The sequence below is a fragment of the Odontesthes bonariensis genome, chromosome 16 (assembly GCF_027942865.1).
Source record: "Odontesthes bonariensis isolate fOdoBon6 chromosome 16, fOdoBon6.hap1, whole genome shotgun sequence".
Taxonomy (NCBI): Eukaryota; Metazoa; Chordata; class Actinopteri; order Atheriniformes; family Atherinopsidae; genus Odontesthes; species Odontesthes bonariensis.
In genome coordinates this window covers 15,758,925-15,777,432 of record NC_134521.1, presented here as the reverse complement: position 1 = coordinate 15,777,432, position 18,508 = coordinate 15,758,925, and the positions used below count along the sequence as shown (strand labels likewise).

The 18,508-nt window shown below is 44.2% G+C and overlaps 1 protein-coding gene across 2 annotated transcripts in view; it reads left to right on the top strand.

Annotated features, from left to right (window-relative positions):
- rnf43 (ring finger protein 43) overlaps positions 1-18,508 on the top strand; it is an 81,143-nt gene that overhangs the window by 38,681 nt on the left and 23,954 nt on the right. For both annotated transcript variants that reach the window (XM_075486406.1, XM_075486405.1), the window contains exon 2: positions 12,248-12,361. In XM_075486406.1, coding sequence (XP_075342521.1) covers positions 12,248-12,361 — 114 coding nt within the window. The remainder of the gene's footprint in view (positions 1-12,247; positions 12,362-18,508) is intronic.

The following is an 18,508-nucleotide window of genomic DNA, read 5'->3' as shown; positions in this document are numbered from 1 at the left end:
ATGTATACACTGTCCAGACTTTTATTTGTGTGCATATGGATGTGTTGTGTGTGTGCCGTTGTTGGAGCAGGCAAATGGTTATTTACTGTATTACTGTAGCTCTCTAAACAGATTCTGTTCGTTTTGACGTGTTCATATTGCTTCCGATCATAAAATAAGTTCAATTTTTGATGGTGAGGGGAATAACTTGCACCGTTGTCGGGGGAAACTCGGCAATTCCCTGTTGAGAAAACACCTACTGCAGTAACGGAGAGGAGGAAGAACTCCAGTGAAGAGGGGAAAGGACAGAAAGCTAGATACACAAAGAGCATACAGGGTGCAAAAATGTCATATCAATGTGTGATGAGAGAAAGAGAGGACAGGAGAAGAGTCGCTGAGTGAAGTGATCCGTCGGCAACCAAACTAAGAAATGCTTCAAGCTCACTGCAGCCAGCACTGACCAAACATAAGAGAGTTTTTGATTACACACACCAACATAAACACAAGTTCGTGTCAGCTTCACGTCAAAAGTAAAGGAGAAGCTTTAGAGGTGTGGGAATGATTGCGTGGAATAAAAGCAGAACATTTTGGTATTGTTCCAGGACAAAAAAAGATAAACAGGCTGCTAACGCTGGCTCACACTCACTCAGTAATCCCCACTGACGACTTAGAGAGTTGTATTTAAAGGACTGTATGTGTGTGGGGGGGCACATCAATGGAATGAAAAAGCACTTTCAGACATTGCTCGGGTCATTTTCTATGCACCGTGAACGACGAGACTGCTGTCGCACATTTTCGTGCCCCAGGTCGATACCGAGTTGCATCTTTGTGAAGTTCCCTGCGTTTTGTCGGCTGTTTTTTCTCAAATGAACAATTAGCATATTGAGCTGTTATTAATACTACTGAGTTTAAAACTTTGTATTTTTGTCACAACTTGTATTTGTCTTGTACCTGCAGCGAAATGAAATTATTATTATTATTATTTTTTTTTAAATCTGTCAATTTTTACTTCCTTTGTAGATGATACTTCCTTTTATAATACTAGTGATTTATGAATTATATTGGCAGAAAAAAAACTTGAAATATCTAGTGAGCTCTACTCGATTTGGTCAGTGTTGGCTGGGTTAGTGATCATCAGTTATACACTAATGTTCGCAGTGCATTGTGGGATACTCTGTGTAGATTATATTGGGAATATAAAATCTCACAATACATCCAGACATCACTACAATATGGAAATCTTATTATATGGTCTACTATATATGGTTTATGGAGTTAAATTTAGTGACATCTAGTGGCGAAGTTGCTGATTGCATCCAACATACATTACAGCATTTATAATCCACGTAAAAAACATTGCCAGGAACGTTGTTTTTTTTTTTCATTCCCCCTAAATGCTGTAAGACCGTTAAGACCTTTTTAAAAGGACTGATGACAAAAGAAAACGGTGGATAAGAAAGATGCTCCAAATGCAACCCCGTGGCATGAAGATGATAAAGTGGAGGGTCAATGATCCGATACCCATACAGGTTAAAACCGGGCCAGAAAAGCAAACGAGCAGCACCTGTTTATCCCACAGTAGCACCGCGGAATTAAGACCATTTACCCCCAGCTGCTCGAGTAAAGGGTACGGTACGGAGTGTACTGGGAAGTGTCCAGCTGTGAATGTTTTAAACTCTAGAAAAGTGAAAAAGTTCCTGGGGTGGAGGGTGGTTATTAAACCTTCAGTTTTGCCACAACCATAAACCTCTTAGTGGAGAGTGTTTTTTTAATAAAAGCTGGATATAGTCTCAGGCTTACTCACATGGGTTGTAAGAGTGAGTGGTGTTCCAAAGGACAGCAGTGTGTTTACCTGCCCACTTGAGTGGATTCCTCAGCCGGCTGGCTCAGACGCTGAGGTACAGGCCTCGGTGCCTTCATGTCTGCTGTCTACACCGGAGACATTCTTAGCCTGATATCACCGCCGCACGCTCAACAAAGACGTTGAAAGGCCACATTGAGGAAGGAGTGGAGAGTGGGATGGGGATAGGAGGGGAGGGGGGGGTTTGAGGACATGGACGGACTCGGCGCAGTGAGCCGGAAGCCTTGAAGTGCCGTGCTTGTAGAGGGAGAGCAGGTGTGAGCCTCTGTTTGCGTTGGTGTGTGCGGACGAGCTGCGTCGTGCGTGGGTGAATGCGTGCGCTGAAGGGAGCGCATCGGTGTCGGAGTAATAAATGGGAGCATGTGTTCCAGGCTGGATGTGGATCCGAGCCACAATTACATGCTGCCTTCATGTCACAGCCTAAACAACAACAACAGCTCAGCGTTCTCTGGTTAAAAACCTTGCTTTTTTGTTAATCAGCACAGCAGTAGGTGACGTGTGTGTGTGTGTGTGTGTGTGTGTGTATGTGTGTGTGTGTGTGTGTGTGTGTGATGGCGAGCTGGAGCGACTTCAAAGCAGCGTTGCAGCATTCTCTCAGCCCAGCCTGTTTACACTGCTCAGTGAAGTCTGCATTCCTCTGTCTCATTTTTCCATGGCATTCCACGAAGAGCTCAGTGCTGCTGGCCGTGTGCCCTACAAAGTTTACTCCTCCCCGACCATCCACCCTTACACGTACTGTATAGTGCATACATACTTGTGTGCACACAACTGTGCACTCCATTTGGCTATTACAACAAGACAGAACCCAGCTGGGAGCGAAACGCCCACGAGAGGAGCAAGTTTCTGGAAAAGCGGCAGAAAAAGCTCACATGCGCCACATGAGGGCAGGAGATTCAGCCTCCCGGAGCTGCTCTCTTCCTCTGCTGACGGACTCAGGTGGATATCTAGACGCACAAATGTCAGCCTGCGACACGTGCGCCTTTTTGTCTTGAAAACTCACCGTGCACTCCCTGACTAATAAATCGGGCGGCCTCAATGCCTGACTCTCAGCCAAAGTGAAATATAACAGAGGAAAAGAAAACAGTTATGCTGCCAATTACGAGGTGTGTTGCAAAGCAGTCTGTGGGCCACATCAGAGAGCTGCTGCGCTGATGTTTGGGACTGTTTACTGGTGGTGGTTGCTAAAGACGAAGAGTGCGCCAGTATGCTTACATTAACATTTGCGGCAGGCAAAAATACACACACGCACACACACACTCCTCGGGTTAGTCGTGTTTACCAGCACTTTGCCTTCGTGACTGCATTTCTCCAACATCAGCCACAGGTGGTTATGGGATACCCTGTGTTGTGGACTGAAGGGAGGTGGCAGACGGTGACATTTGTGGAGAAATATGTCTCATTTTCCTTTCCACTGGATCCTCCTATGGATTGCATTAGAGACCTTCCATGACGGTGTAGTAGATAATGAAAACAGCAGAGGGCTTTCATTTAATTGGGAAGCTTCAACTGTGTGGAAGATCTTGCTAAAAATGTAGACCTTAGCTGAGCTAAGTTTTTTTTTTTCTTCACGGCAGATGTCTTCTTTCACAGGAAAATGAGACACGAGGCCGAGCATGTAATTGCATCACGTGTTAGTCTGAAGTTTGACGAAGTGTGTACCGTACAGTGTTCACACACGAGGACAGATGTTTAAAGAGTCGACTGTGAGAAAAGAGGAGATCTGTTGGCCAAGTCCTCTCTGTTTGTCATCCGTTCTGTGCAGATGGGAGGATGGGGGTGCCTTGAAGGGTATTTCATGAAAAATTATCTACGGTGTCAACTCCAACCCCGACAACGAAGCTGGAACGGTCGTCATTTATGGTCGTGTTTGCTCCAGCGAAGACGGCACAAACGTCACAATAAATGACCTCACTTCCTCCTGTTGTTGTGCAATTTATCAGGTTGTATTTGTAGTTTCTGCTTTAGCTCCCAGCTAATATGAAAACAAGATAATTGAGGGTGAAGGCTTATTGTGCAGCATTGTGTTTTGGATTGGAGCTTTGATTTTCTTTTTTTTTCTTTGTCCTGTGGTATGAATCCAGTGCACACTTTTCCCTTCTGGTGCTGCTTTTCTTGTCGACCCTAAAAGTCCAAACTCCGTCCGTGTGAAAAGTGTCATTTAAAGAAAGGGTGATGCTACACAATGATTAACGATGGATTTGTACGAAAAACACTGAAACTTGTCTTTTTAAATAAAAAGGTTTAAACAACACTTTTTTTCCTTTCTTTTTTCACAACCACGGACTGTTTTGGTTGGACATTTGGATGTGTTCTGATGGTAGGAGCCTGAATCTAGAATACCACAGATACTTTTTATAATTAACTTGTAGTTTTCAGCTCTGAAAGATGTGACTTTTTTTTTCTAGATTTTATCCAGCTTCCTGTTTAATAACAAAAAGGCCATGTACAGCGCCCCCCCATTGGTTGTTTCAGTGGGCTCCTGCCCTCACACACTGCTTTGTATAAAGATCAGCTCAGGGCCATCACTTCCAGCCCAGAAGCTGTGTTTTGGTTTTAGGCTTCATGAACGGTTTGGAGGCTGGAGCAGGAAAAGGAAAAGGGTAGAGGGGAAAAAAAACCAAAAAAAAACCCCTCTACCTCTCATATACCATCGTAAAATCTGACCTCTTTTTAGGAACAGCATCTCGCTAAAAAAGGACATGTTGATGGATGGGTTTGAGTCTGGGGTTGCATTTCCTCATAAAAATGTGGTGTTAAAAACACCCCCAGCAGCCTACTGTGTTTTTATTTTATGTGCAAGTGTGTAAAAAAAGAAAAAAAGGCACCTGTCTCTTGTTAAAGAGAAGCGCAGTGAAACCTCTCTGTGGTGTCACTTTCAGTTTTAAAGTCATCTTGAACTGATCTACAATCGGACCCTTATCTTCACTGAAGGCCCTCCACCAGCTGTATTTTGATTGGTTACACGTTTTTCTTTTTTAAACACGCTGGCAGAGTACTTGTAGAGATTGTCGGAGGGTCCGCCACTTAAGGTTTGGATGGAAACCTCTCATTAGAAAATCGCGATTCCCGTGTGAGAATTACCAATGAATCTGGTGATTTACTAAATCAGTGATGTAAAACACAGTGCACACAGACATTGATACCACTTGACAATCACAACCCCATAAAGATCGAGCTTTTGGAGCGCAGATTACCTCAAAAAGCTTAACGTTTGCAGCACTTAAAATACTATGTCATCTTTAAAGGTCTACTCCTGCTCCTGTTTCTTACACATCCATCAAGTGGCCTCCTGTGATATTCTCTCTTTGTCTGCTTCTCATTCTGTCTCTTTCTCCTAAAAGAAAATATCACAGATGATATGATGTGGCATCTGTAAGTGAGAACATTTTCTAATTGCTCTCTAACTGGCTTGAAATCTGAGTAAAGTACATTTAGGTTATACGTTTATCATATCTAAAAAGTTTTCTGGATTGCACGACAAATGCTTTTGGATTTATTATTTATCTATTATTATTTATTTATCGCAAAGCAGGTTATTCAAAAAAATCATGGAGAGGTGTGTGAAATTGAATGAGAAACACAATGTTGAATATCAACTTGAATATCCGTATAGCAACAACTTCTTTCTGCAGAAATAAGTTGGTTCTTGAGGTCATTTAGAAACGTGGCCCCCTCCCTTTTGATAGATTCATGCAGCATTGTGTGTGAGACAGTTACTGTCTCAGAGGTGCGGGTCTTCAGATGAAATACGGGATGGATTTCACTTTTTTTTTTTTTCGACTGCGGTGAGATGATGTGAGCCGAGACATCTGTGGCATTCCTGAAGTGCTTTTTTATTATTTGTGCATAAAGATAAGATTTTTGATTTTTATGTAACTTGATTCTTTACAACACCCTTAGGGGTTGACACTGTTTCCACAGAGTCCAAACCTTTATTCTAGCCATCATCCAATAACATGAATGTTAATTGGCGATGCAAATTGACTAAGTGCGAGCATGAAAGGTCGTTATGGATGGATGGATGGATGGATACATACCCACCTAACCAGTGAGGCTAAGGACAAACAAACCACATAGAATACCTGGATCCCATTACTGAGATTATTCTGTTTTTAGAAGAACTAATATAAGTGACATATTTGTTTCGGTTTATATTATCTTATAACAGAGAATAGGTTATTCTTCTGTTTCTTTGCCTTTTATTTCCCTTCAGACATAAATCAGTTTCCCTCTGTGAGCACCCTTTCCTTATTCTCCCAGCTAATTGCTTTCCACATAGCTGACCTCAAGGCTCCAGCTGTAAGTGACTGACACTTTAAAAAGTGTGGGTTCTCTCTCTGACTGATGTTGTGGAACCTGAGAGTTTGCGAGTCCTCCTGCAGGCCAGGGACGGGTCGGAGGAAGCCTGGAGGCCGTGTGGATGTGGCCCCCGTGTCCACAGGGAAGGGGGATCACTGCAACACTAACAAACTGCGGGGTTACCAAGCCACTGACTTGTTATGACAGGGAAGTGCTGTGTTTATGTTTAACTCTGAGCTTTGAAATGTATAGCGCAGCACTGGCCTGAGGCTGATGGAACGACTCTGGTCGTCGATGATGTCTATGTTAATATAGGTGTATATGCAAGCGTTTATGTTGGTTAGACCGCAGAGCCTGCGCATGAAAGTGTGGACAAGATACCGGGCTCCATCTTGAGGCGGTTTCCACCACAGTCCCAGTGCATCTAACACACTGTACACGAGCTCTCATCACCAGACAGAGAGCTAGCAGGTGGTAGTTCTGCTGTAGCTGACCAAAGCACCATGAACAACAGTAACTACCTAAAGGTAGCAACGAGGAATGGTATGCATCCCGCTTCAAATGGTCAAGTTTGCAGAAACCTCCCTGGAATCCAGATTACCCGTTTATAAGGTCCATTTTGAAGATGCAAAAGTGGTTTCAGATCAGCCGTTCTTGTACTCTGTATCATGACTGATTGCTAAAATTAAAGATTGTGCCATTGTTTGGGGTGTAAAGTCGACACTACTCAGCTGCCTCCACTGCCTCCTCAGAAATCCGTTTCCCAGCAGATCTCCACAGTTGTTTTTCTTGTAATGAGGAGACTGCTTCACCGTACAACAAACTGCAGGAACTCGATTGATTTGAGTTGTTATACTAATCTGGAATATTCCCAGTTGAGCTAAGGCCACAGCACACTGTTAGTACACACATTGGAGGCAAATTTAAAATGCAAAGTCGATTTTCATATAGGGAAGTATCGCTGTGTTTACATGGAGAAATATTTCAATCATTCTGTCAGAGGTTCAAACTTGAATTTTAACATGGACACTATATAAACAGATTTTTCCTACTTTATTCCAAACCAGAATGCACATAGGCCTACTTCCTCTGCTGGTTATAAACAAACAGAGACAAAAGTGGAGTTATCCTCATTGAGTTAAGCGTTCAGGGATGGTGAACTGTAAAGATACTTCATCAGGATGTTCAGCAATCCGGGACACTTCTGAGGTCCTCAACCAAAACTTTCCGTCACAGACCAGTTTAGTTCTGCCGCCGCCATGTTTTTATTCCTCGGAAACTCGTTGCGTCAACTCACCGCCGCGTGGTTTGAGCATGCGCAAAATTTGTTTTAGTCTGATCTGGTTGAGGTATTTATGTAGGGCATTTTCATTCTGATTGAGCTGGTAATCCGATTAAAAGCGGGCCATCCAAACGCAGCTTCTAATTCAACCCGTGAGCTCTAAAATCCTGCATCTGGTGTGGGTGAATGAAAATCACCCGCACTCATCAAAGCACAGGTGCGGCTGTACCCAGCTTGGCGCCTTGGTGTGCAAAGTTCATCCCACTTGAACTTTTGTGCCGCATGTTATCTAACAGAAGCAGCTAATGGGGAAGGCAGAAAAAAGAGCAAAAGTGTGAAAGGTGAGCAGTGTGACCCATAGAAATATTATGCGACACCAACAGTTGTTCCCTCATCTGGCATTCAAGGAGTACAACTTCTCAATTCACCCCTCAGCTTCCTTTCTTTAAGACCAGCTCGCCTTCCCTCTCCAGGTTCTTTCTTCTCTGTCTAATCCCTTTTATGGAGCAGAGACAGTCTGACGGGCCTGGAGTTGGGGGGAAGCGCTCCTACTTAAAGAAAGCGCCCGGGCAAATTTGGGGCTGGTGGTAATTACGTGGGCTTCATTATGGGATCACGTTTCCCTAAGTCATTCCCTGTGGTAACCGTTACTGGATATGGGGCTGACACTGTCAATAAAGCGGGAGGAAAGATGACACGCCTTTTGTTTTGACAGGACCAAAGCAGTAATGGATTCTGTTCGTTCACATTTGCAAAGAGAGAAGAGCTAAAGGCCTCAGATCCCACTTTTCCAGATGCTCAGACTCAGAAAAGAACCCTCTGCTCTGCACCCTGGGCACTGGGCAGTCGGGCGTCTCTGTTATATCATCCTTTTGATGTAAATGTATTTAGGGTCATGTGATACAAGGATGTCTGATGGAGGAATGTATGTCTGTGTCATCTATGGCACAGACAGCTGGAACGCAGTGTGTGTGCAGGAGTCGGTGCTGCCTGATTCTGGTCCAGGGACAGATATGACATTTGAGTAAAGGCTCGGTGCTTTGCCTTTAAGCACCCGTCCAGTTCACTCTCGTGCACTCCTGCTCGGGTGCCGTTTTACACTAGTGGAGAACGCTCGTGTGCACATATGCGTTCACATGCAGGCACATGCTTGGCCGCCTCAAGCAGGGCTACGTAGCTGTGCCCACGCTCAAACTCACACACTGGTGTTGGACTGATTTGCTACCTGATTTGTTTCCAAAGTGGCAGGTTGGGAAGCAAACGGTCAGTGCCTCAACCTGTCCTGTCACCTAAGGCTCCTTCATTGTAGCAGTGCATTTTTGCACAGTAACCTGGGCAACCAGATTCTGATCTCTTTTAAGCTACTAAGTGCGGTCACGTTGCTCCTTGTAGAAACCACTTTTCCTGTAATTAAAACAAACAGGTGCCTTTGTTGTAGAATCTCCTGCCAAGTTGAGTAACCTCCGATTAGACATTCAGATAAGACTCAGATCTGATGCAGAAGGTGTGATCCGTTTGGCTACTTATATTTAGAATACTTGAAGCTCAGCTTTGTGTGTGTGTGTGTGTGTGTGTGTGTGTGTGCGCGCGTGCGTGTGTGTGTGCGCGTGCGTGTGTGTGTGTGCTGAAAGTGCGTCTTTTATGGCGAGTTTCAAGATAATTAGAGATGAAGAGATTCAGTTCAATTTAAGATGTGGCTCAGATGTGTGGATGTGCTGATTCTCAAGCAGAAGAACAGGACAGAGGCCAGGATTTTTTGTGTGTGTTTCCACAGGTATGCATGAACCAGGTGAATTGAATTCCTCCCTGATATGCAGTAACCATGTTGACCTCGCTGCAGAGCTCCACAGACAAAGCTTTTTTCACCTTCCTTGCTCCCAGTCTTAATTCTTGTGATGGAATAATCACGTACTGATGCATTTCTGTCATCTCCTACTAAAGAACTCTGTTGGTCTGAAGCCCTGTGACCCGGACAGCTGGTAAATGGGTGGTAAAGCTCGATGAGAGGTGCGCGCTCTTGCTTCCTCCCTCTCAACGCACACTGACATAACAGCCTGGGCCTGGTTCCCTGCTGGCAGCAGATGAACTAGAAAGCTCTCTTGCTGATTATTGGCAGACGAAAAAAGAAGATCCGCAGGGCTAAGTGAGGGGGAAAAAAATATTATTGACTTCTTGCTGCAGCTACCATTTATTTTCTCCTTTTTCTGTCCATGTACCGGTATTTGTTTTTAGGCTGTTAGATTCTGGCCTGGGAATTTTTTGGGGGGAATTGTCTTTGATTGAGCTGGGGAGAAATGCCTTTAATCGTTGCTACAAAGGATCCGAGGGACATGTCCCCGTCAGTTTTGCAACAGATCTAGACAGATGAGGAGGAGGAGGCGGAACGGAGGAGTGAGCATTGTTAACAGTCTGTGGGGAACAGTTTGCGTTGCCTGTGGTTTCTACTCCCTGTGAAATGGAGACTCGGTGATTTGGTTTCCCACGCTCTTTTTTTCTTCTTCTCTGAGCTATACAAAAAACAAATCAAGACGTTTCAGACTGTCCTGGTGCCTCAAAGTGGTAGATGGCACCGATGGGGGCACATGCAGAGTGTTCGCAGCCATCTGAGTTTAAGTGGTGTGGACAGATCTAAAATAGACGATAATGCTTAGTCTAGTCAAGGATGAAAAACATAGACACTGTGACCATTGAGGTGGTTGTTCTCTGAGCTTTAGAAAGCCAGAGGAAAGTTAAAGCAGCCACTCCTTCTAAGTTTGGCTCAGCTTTGGGGTTATTATCTCCTTTATCAGGTATGATTGCACAGCCCCGTGCATCAACATGTTTAATATCAAAGCAAGATCCAAACATGATCAAGTTAGCCTAAAGATTTAAAGTGATTTTACAATAAAAATCTTACTGAGAGCAGCTCTTTCGCAACATTTCCACAGGTCAAAGCCCCAGAGTTGCAATGACATTGAAGTGTTTTTTTTTTTTTTTCATTTCTTTATTTCTTTTTTCCTTAAGGGCCAAGTTCAACTCCAGCCCTCTAATTTGAGCCTAGTAAATGCAGATTGGTAGAGGCAGCTGGCAGCACAGCAGGCAGGCCAGCCAGGGGGTTCTGACTGCCCTGCAGCTTGCTTTCCCTCCCAAGGAGTTGAGACTGCATGCAAAGGTCTGAAAAACATTATTCAGAGCAGAACCCACAAGTTTTCATACAAGTGAATTATAACTGTTCAGGTTTGCCGTAGCTGAGTCACAATTGCATCTAAATGTCTACCAACACGGTTTCTTTGCGTTGATGATCTAAATCTGATCGCTCTTTCTCAGTTTATTCATTCTTTTATTATTTCTTTATTTTTGTGCATTACTCTGAGTCACAGTGCACGGCATCATGGTGTTGCATCTGAATGTGCGTACAGTGCTTTCACTGTCGCTGTGCTCTGCAGCTTCAGATTGCAGAACACAGCCCCCGCCGCCCCTCGTTCTGGCCGTTTTCTTTTATCTTGCTGTCCCACCCTTGTCCTCCCAGTCTGCTGTCCATCTCTCCTTCTGACAGACATGCACCAGCCCTTTGCAGCGCATTACGTCAGTTTCCCTGCCCGGGGGTGCCAGCTGTTGATGTCACCCTTGGGTCTTTTTAATTTCGGGATTTCCGCTGGGCGAGACGAGGTGGGGGGGCGGTGGGCGGGGGGGGGGGGCGGTGGGCGGGGGGGACCCCGTGACCTCAGCCACATGAAGAGGCCCATCGGGCCAGAACCAGGCCGGGTTGGGCCCATAAAAGGGATTTGAAAGGGCAGGGCAAGGCAGAGAAGGCTGGAACCGATCCACTGGGGTGTGGGTGAGCACAGGTTGATCTCTGAACTCGGACGAAGACCAATCTGAGAACACATTATTGACATGCCCTCAGATACTGAACGGGGTCCATCGGGACCGCTGCCTCCCGGGCTGCCGTGCAGCTCCTGGAACCCTTGACAGCATGTCTGCGACGTGTAAACACCACTGCTATCCCTTGAGCTCTTAAATACAGCCTTTCAGCAGCTATGAACTTCCTCCCTTTCAGTGGGGATCAAATGTTCCAACCAAAGGCTATCTCCAATTCTTTCAGTCCTCGAGGCTTTGAGTGGGAGTAAACATCACCATCCATGTAATTGATTTCATAGGATGCCAGAGTTCTTCCACTTGATATCAGCAGGGCACGGTTTAGGAAGGAAACGCCTTAGTTTAGCAGAAGAAGACCTCCAACTGTTGTTCTCTGTTGATGTGAAAACAGCCTCGACTGTCTTTTAAAAAAGCTCATCTTTTATCTTTCATCCGTTTTTCTGTTGCCGTTTCAATGTATGACATGTAATGTCGTTATCAGTTCAACCTCCTCTTGATTAAAAACAAATACTTTCATTCTTCACAGCCTCTGTTTTTACAAAACAATAACTTTTTTTTTCTTTAGCTACTGGTTATAATGTTAATCCTCCAAAAATTGTTCAAATTTAAACTTCAAACCTTGTTGAGGGGAAGAAAAGTTGTGGAAATTTCCACCAAACTGCGCTCATAAACACACAATTGGTATCCATCACTAGTAGTTGTTTTAGCTGTTTATATTCCATCCATCTGACATTTGAATTTACTTTATATTTCCCTAACTTCAAGATGCAAAAATGATGTTTTTCTGACATGAGTGTGATGACATGGACAGATGTGCCCTACAAAACCATTAGACATGCTGTTTCTGTGTTTCCGCACATCTGTAGAGTGGTTAGCTCTGCAAAAAAACCAAACAAAACATAAAAAAGGAGAACTTCTGATCTGTGTACATGATTATTTTCTTCTTTTCTCTCGCCGTGTTTTCATAGTATCACCCCCTGTCTCTTTGCAACACAAGCGAGGATGAGCGACAAGAGAGCGACTTCATCACCATTGTCAAACTGGAGCACAGGGTACCCCGCTGTCTGCCGCTGCTCGATAAGGTAACCGTCACACACACACACACACACACACAGACACAGATGTGGCGATGAATGCTTGCTGCATTTTTCCCACTCGGACGCTGTGAGAAACTCCTCTCTGTGACCTCCTCCTCCCTCAGACATGGCAGCAGACAGATAAAACATCTTGCCATGCTGTCCTCTCTCCTCTACCCCCTTCCGCTCTTGGATTGAGACTTTAAAGAGAAGTATATCTTGGAGGGAATTGTTTGGCAGGAGCTTAAGGTTTTGTTCAGGACTGAGATCTTTCAGTGCGAGGGCTCGGACAGGAGGGGGTGGGCATAGCTCAGCGCTGCTATGTAGCAAGTGGCTATGAGCCCTGGCTTCGGATGTGAGGCTTTCAAGCTCCAGCTGTCACTGGTCCGATCCCAGCCAGCCAGAACCAGACACTCAGGGTTCTCCATTTCTGCTTCCCTCTAATATGAGCTCAGCCAGAACTCCATAGATTCCACCCACAACGGTTTAGATGCATGTGTAACTCTGACGGAGCTGACCTAAATCCCCCCTGTGTTTAAGTATTCTACCATACACACTGGCTGGCATCCCCTAACTTTAAAGTAGTGTGATTTAAACTGGTGCTATTTTTTCCCTTGTTTTTCAAGTGGTGACAAATTAGCAGGCATGAATATAGCTGGGCGACTGGCTTTTTTTAGCCTGTGTTTTCTTTTCCCCTAATTTAAAGCCATGTTGAGGAGCTGCCCGCAGTGGCGACGATGTAGAGACATTCCCACACTTCCCCGCTCCTCTCTTCCTCCTCCTGTTGCTCCTTCAGCTCGGAGCCAAACTGGGGATTTTTGCAAAAGGGCTGCCAATCAAGGCTGACTCCAGAAACTGCGTTTTGATGAAGGCCTTAATGGCAACACTGTGTTGTCCCGTCAACAAAACACACTCTCCCTCTTTTTCAAAAGTACCCTTGAACAAAAGGCAACTGCTTCCGAGTGCTTTCTCCCTCCCTGCTGATGGCGTTTGAAATCCGGAGAAGTGAAGGAGGGAGGAGGAGCATGTGTCTGTGTGGGGGGGCTGAGGGATAAGGGGGGCTTTCTTGTTGTTTTGGATGCCTAGGAAAGTATGTGGTGCAATAAGCTCCACTCCAGCCACCTGCATCCTTGCTTTCTTAGCAAGATTCAGTGCTTTTGGTCGTGGTGGATTTATCAATGTTCAACATGCAGCTGTTGAGGAGTTTTCTCTCTGCCTTTTGATGAGGATGAATCGGATGGGATGGGATGTGCGGTGCCGGGTCGGCCTTGGTCTATGGATGGGACCTGTTTACAGTTTAGTCTGACTGCAACCCGCACCGCCAATCTATAGACACTCTGACAGCCACAGAGGGTTCATGTTGCACCACAAATACTTAGAATAGACCGTAAACCAAACAAAAAGGAGGCTCAAAATCTTGTGGGATAGAGTTTCATTGTTGTCCTGTGTTTTTATATTGGTTTCCAGACATCCTTTCATCCGCTGCAGGGAGATTCCTTCGCTGATTTGCTGTGATTTGCGCTGCCTTTTTAACGCTCTCCACCAGCTAATTCTCCGAACAGTCTGGAAATGTAATCGCTCATGATGTCTCGGCAGCTCTTTGGGATGTTGTTTTAACAATTCATGTCATCTTTGATTAAAGAGGGAAATATCTTAAACTCTCCCGTCAGATAATGTGCATCTAACCATCACCCCCTCTGGTACTGCCTGCCTCTGTCGCACGTCCACATATTGGTTTGAGATGAGCAGGATGAGCTTTGATTTGGAATTCTTTGATAAACTCTTTTAGCAACACAATTAATTTTAGGATATTTGTTAGAATGTGCTCATAGAACTCTGGAAAGGCATATTGCTGTGAATTGCACTTCTTTAACTGAGCATTTCTGAGGAAAGTAAGGATCCTCCACTGTGTCATTTTGGCTCTACCTCATTAGGGCTACCTCAATTGTTATCAAATACGACAGACTTTCTCCTCCAATGCGTAATAATTTTTCATGTAAACATCATAGAGCTACAGTTAAAGGGTTACAGTCAGAAGGTCCTCCCTTTTAAAGAGCAACATGCTAATTTCTGCTGATTTATTACATAAAAAGATATTTTGTTTGCAAGTACAGAGGTTTAAAACTATCTGTTATTGATAGTAAATTCTTGATGCGTTAAACAAGTTAAGTCTTTTAACTGGCATTGGGATACTTGCATTTATTATATTGTTAACTTGACAGTTAACTGGGGGGTTAACTGTATGTACGACTATTTCCACCGGCTTGTGTTACAGATGCAGCCCTCTCTTTCCAAAAGCTTGAATCAAAACCTTCGACCGCTCCTGTGGTTTTTGCGTCATTGCACAACACAACACGAGCGGAGGCCACGGGCTTTCTCTGCCAGCATGTTGTGCTGCAGCCGAAGTGATCCTCATGCTCTCTGCTTGCCGGCCTGGCTGTTTACATGGAGGCTCTGGAAAGGTTCTCAGGCCAAGTCGCAGAGCAACGCATGACTCGAGGTGAAGAAGGCGTCTCAGCTCCAGCTCAACAGCATGCCGACTTTACTCTGAATAAGTGCTCTAATCTGGTGACTTTCTCCCACTCCAGCCGCAGAGCTGAGAAACACCACGAATTTAAAGTTGTTTTGAGAAAGCAGCTCCGACAGGGATCGCGTCCTTGGCCCAAGTCTGAACTTGTTGACTCTCATAGAGAGCCTTTCTTATTGATTCTGCTTCTCGGATGAAAAGGCCTCTTGGCTTGATTGTGCAGTAATCCTGTTTTCTTTAACTAGGGCTTTTATGTGTGTGTCCGTGTGTGCGTGTGTGCATATTGGATGTGCATGTGTGTTACTGGATCACGTTATTTCAAGAGTGCATTCCCAAAACGTTTTGAAATTTCAAGGCACACAAAGAGATCGAGAGGCAAACGGCATTCTAGTGTTCCACACAACCCTCAGTTTAAAATTCAGCTGAATCATAACAGGTTGATCTTTTTTGTGTGTCTGTCCTGCTGGCTGTTGTTGTTTTTGTTTTTTCACTAAACCTCACCAACAGCACGGCTCTGTAGATCACAGAAAGACTCCTGCTTCCCAGATGATGAAGTCCTCTTTATTTCAGTTATGACTTGAGCATTCCCGTAGCTCCAGCGGCAGGTAAAGAGTTTCAAATTTTGTGATTTCGTTTTTAAATGAAGTTTCCCTGGCTATGCTTGTAAAGCCATCCATGGGTTGCTATAGTAATTGCAAACCATAATTCAATCACACTGGCTACCAATATCATTGTGGGCCAGATAGAGACACAGCTTTCTACAGAAGTAGGATGAATAGGAGAGTTGCTTATATGTTGCATTAGGTCTTAATGAGTTGAAGGTCTTACGGTAATCACTCAGCGCGAAGAAGCGACCACTACCGCCAATGTTTTCTCACACAGTCCACGACCTTCCGACACGCACCACAGGACCAACACCGCACACGTACAAAGACATTGCAGGTGGGCCTGTCACAGTTGACAGTTAAATCGTGTAATCGCAGTTATTTGTGTGAATCATGTTCATTTGAAGCAGCTGACATACCAAGACCTAGACGTTTACACAATTTTAACGATCTGAAAGTCACTGAAACTGGTTACAAACAAGACTGTAAGTCGGAGCTCCTGGAGCAACTCGTAGATGTCTCCGTTCTGGTCTTATCCCTCTCTTAATAGCTGGAGAACGTTAATCGGTGGAAGAAAGCATAAAAGTTCTCTCTTTCTTTACTGCAAAACATATTAGTATTGTTTGAAGGAAATTAACTAAAAACGCCAAGAAACATTTTTCTATTCCTTTTGTTTTCTCAGTGTGGACATTAAAGGATTGGGCTGTTTTAACAGGACGGTCTTTAAACAAGTTCTCGCATCTAAAAACAGTTTTCGGACTGCATAGGAGGCTGCGTGAGGATATAACACAACCGTGCGCTTACCAGAGCATGCGATCACTCAGTGTTTGTTGTAATCCTAACTGCTGTGCGCTACACTGAATACTATGTTTTTCCACCAAAAGTCTTTCACAAAGAAGGAAATAAGACCCGACTACACTTTGTTTCTGCTGCTCTAGTGCAACACACAGTGTAAGATTTACCAATAAAGTCAGAATCTTACACATCTTGGTCATGAACTTTAAAAACAAGAGCAAGAGGAACTGATATAAGAGGATATATAACTAGATATAAGAGGATAGAGGGATAGAGCGATTTTCAAAATGTCAATAGTTCAACCGCTGACTTCCTGATTGCTGATGTCAGTGTCCTTGGGCAAAATGCTAAACTCCATTTCGCATCTCCTGAGTGAGTTAATGTAGGATAAGAATTAGCGGTTGGATTAAAAGTTTTCGGGGACACTAAGGTCATGTTAGTGGCACTCCTCCATATGAGTCTGTACATGACATGAGCACTTTTCTGGAATTTTTGTTTCCCCGACTCATGCAGTGCGGATACCTTATCATGATTATATTTGGCTGAGTTACAGGTTGTAACAATCATAGTTGATCATCCCTTTCATCTTTTTTAAACGCGGCGCCGCCCCTGTCACGAAGGGCTCCCTGTTAAGAAATCCTCAGCGGTAAAGTGTTTGTGTTGTGTTCTTCTCTTGCCGAAATCCCGTGGTTGTCAAGTTTTCATGGATAGATGCGCACTATTTTGTTTGTACATTACATCAGTGTCAGCAGTTAAACACCGCAGTGCCATATGTGTTGTTGGATTTGACTTTTTCACATAAATGTGTATATATATATATATATATATATATATATTAGTCTCATGGAACACCACCTAAACACTAAAAAAGTTCACCTGAATTATTTCTGTCACATCATGCTGGTGATCGTTGCAGCAACTTGCCTTCCTCCAGGCTATATTTAAAGATAAAGGTGATTAAGAAGGTGATGTGTAGGGCTGTTACTCTGGTTACCAGGTGTTTTGGAAGGAGACATGATTGAAGCATTAGAAACTGAAGAATAATTAATCAAAACAACATGTTCTGAAGTGCAGGGATTCTGAGATTAAACACACTGGAGCCAGCTGCACCACATTTTGGGGGCAGTTATAGACAGCAGGGGTAACAGATACCTGCACTCTGTCTTCAGAGTTTTTAGTAAGTGGGCCTAAAGAGTTAATCGGACAGCTTAGCTGGAGTTTGCTGCCGAGGCTCCAGACTCATTACTCCATATGTTTCCAAAAAAATATTCTAATAATATAAAGATTTGAAGGGTAGATGATTTTGAAGAGCGAGGGAAGATCACATGTGACTGTTGTGCTGCAGCATGAGCTGACTGACTGAACTTGCTCGCAGGCTTCACTCCAATAAATAAAGTATCAAGTCATAAAAACTGCTCTTAATGCTTATGTCGGTCTTCAAGTGTGGCTTGACTTTCAGGCAGAGTCATCCCAGTGGCAGGAAGTGGTTGAGAAAAGGGAAGCCTGTTGAGGGAGGAATAAATCACGACCCCTCATGTCATTGTTTCTGTGTCCTTGTGTCTTCTTGTGTGTAGGGGGTGACACCGGCCTATTTCTGCTGGCTGCTTTTTTTTTTTTTTTTTTTTTCTTAAAGCAAAGACGGGCTTGAAATGCAACGGCAGCTGCCTTAGGCATTACTTTCTTTGGTAGCCGAGTCCAATGTCTGCAGCTCATCTTAGACTAGTCAAGGAAGAGGAACATAGGGGAACATCTGGAAAAAGATGGATACTTCAGCTTTTGAGAGTAAATGCAAAAAGCAGCAGGTACACAATGGACATTTTGGCTGGTATGAAATGCGTCAGTGTTTGCAGAATTCTGGGTTCGCTTTGATTTCTCTGCCAAATGATTCTTCATTTGCTTGTCTGTGCCAGACAGTTGCGCGGTTGTCTTCGGAGGGATAAACCATGACCCTCTGTGTCTTTCTTTTGCTCCTCGAAACTTTACTGGTTAACGTTTGCAACTCTGGCGCTTGCTTTGCTTCTGGAATTGGCAAGGACCGTGCACCCCTGAAACCACTGCGTGCAGCTTTTGCTCATGAATAACCGAAGCAAACAAAAACACACACGCACGCACACCACCACATTCTATCTGTTTCCACTGCGAGATAAACTCTTAAGTCTACTACATAAAAAGTCTGAAAACCACATGGGGACAGTTTAAAATCTGTTTTGCAGTCCTTTGAGCAAA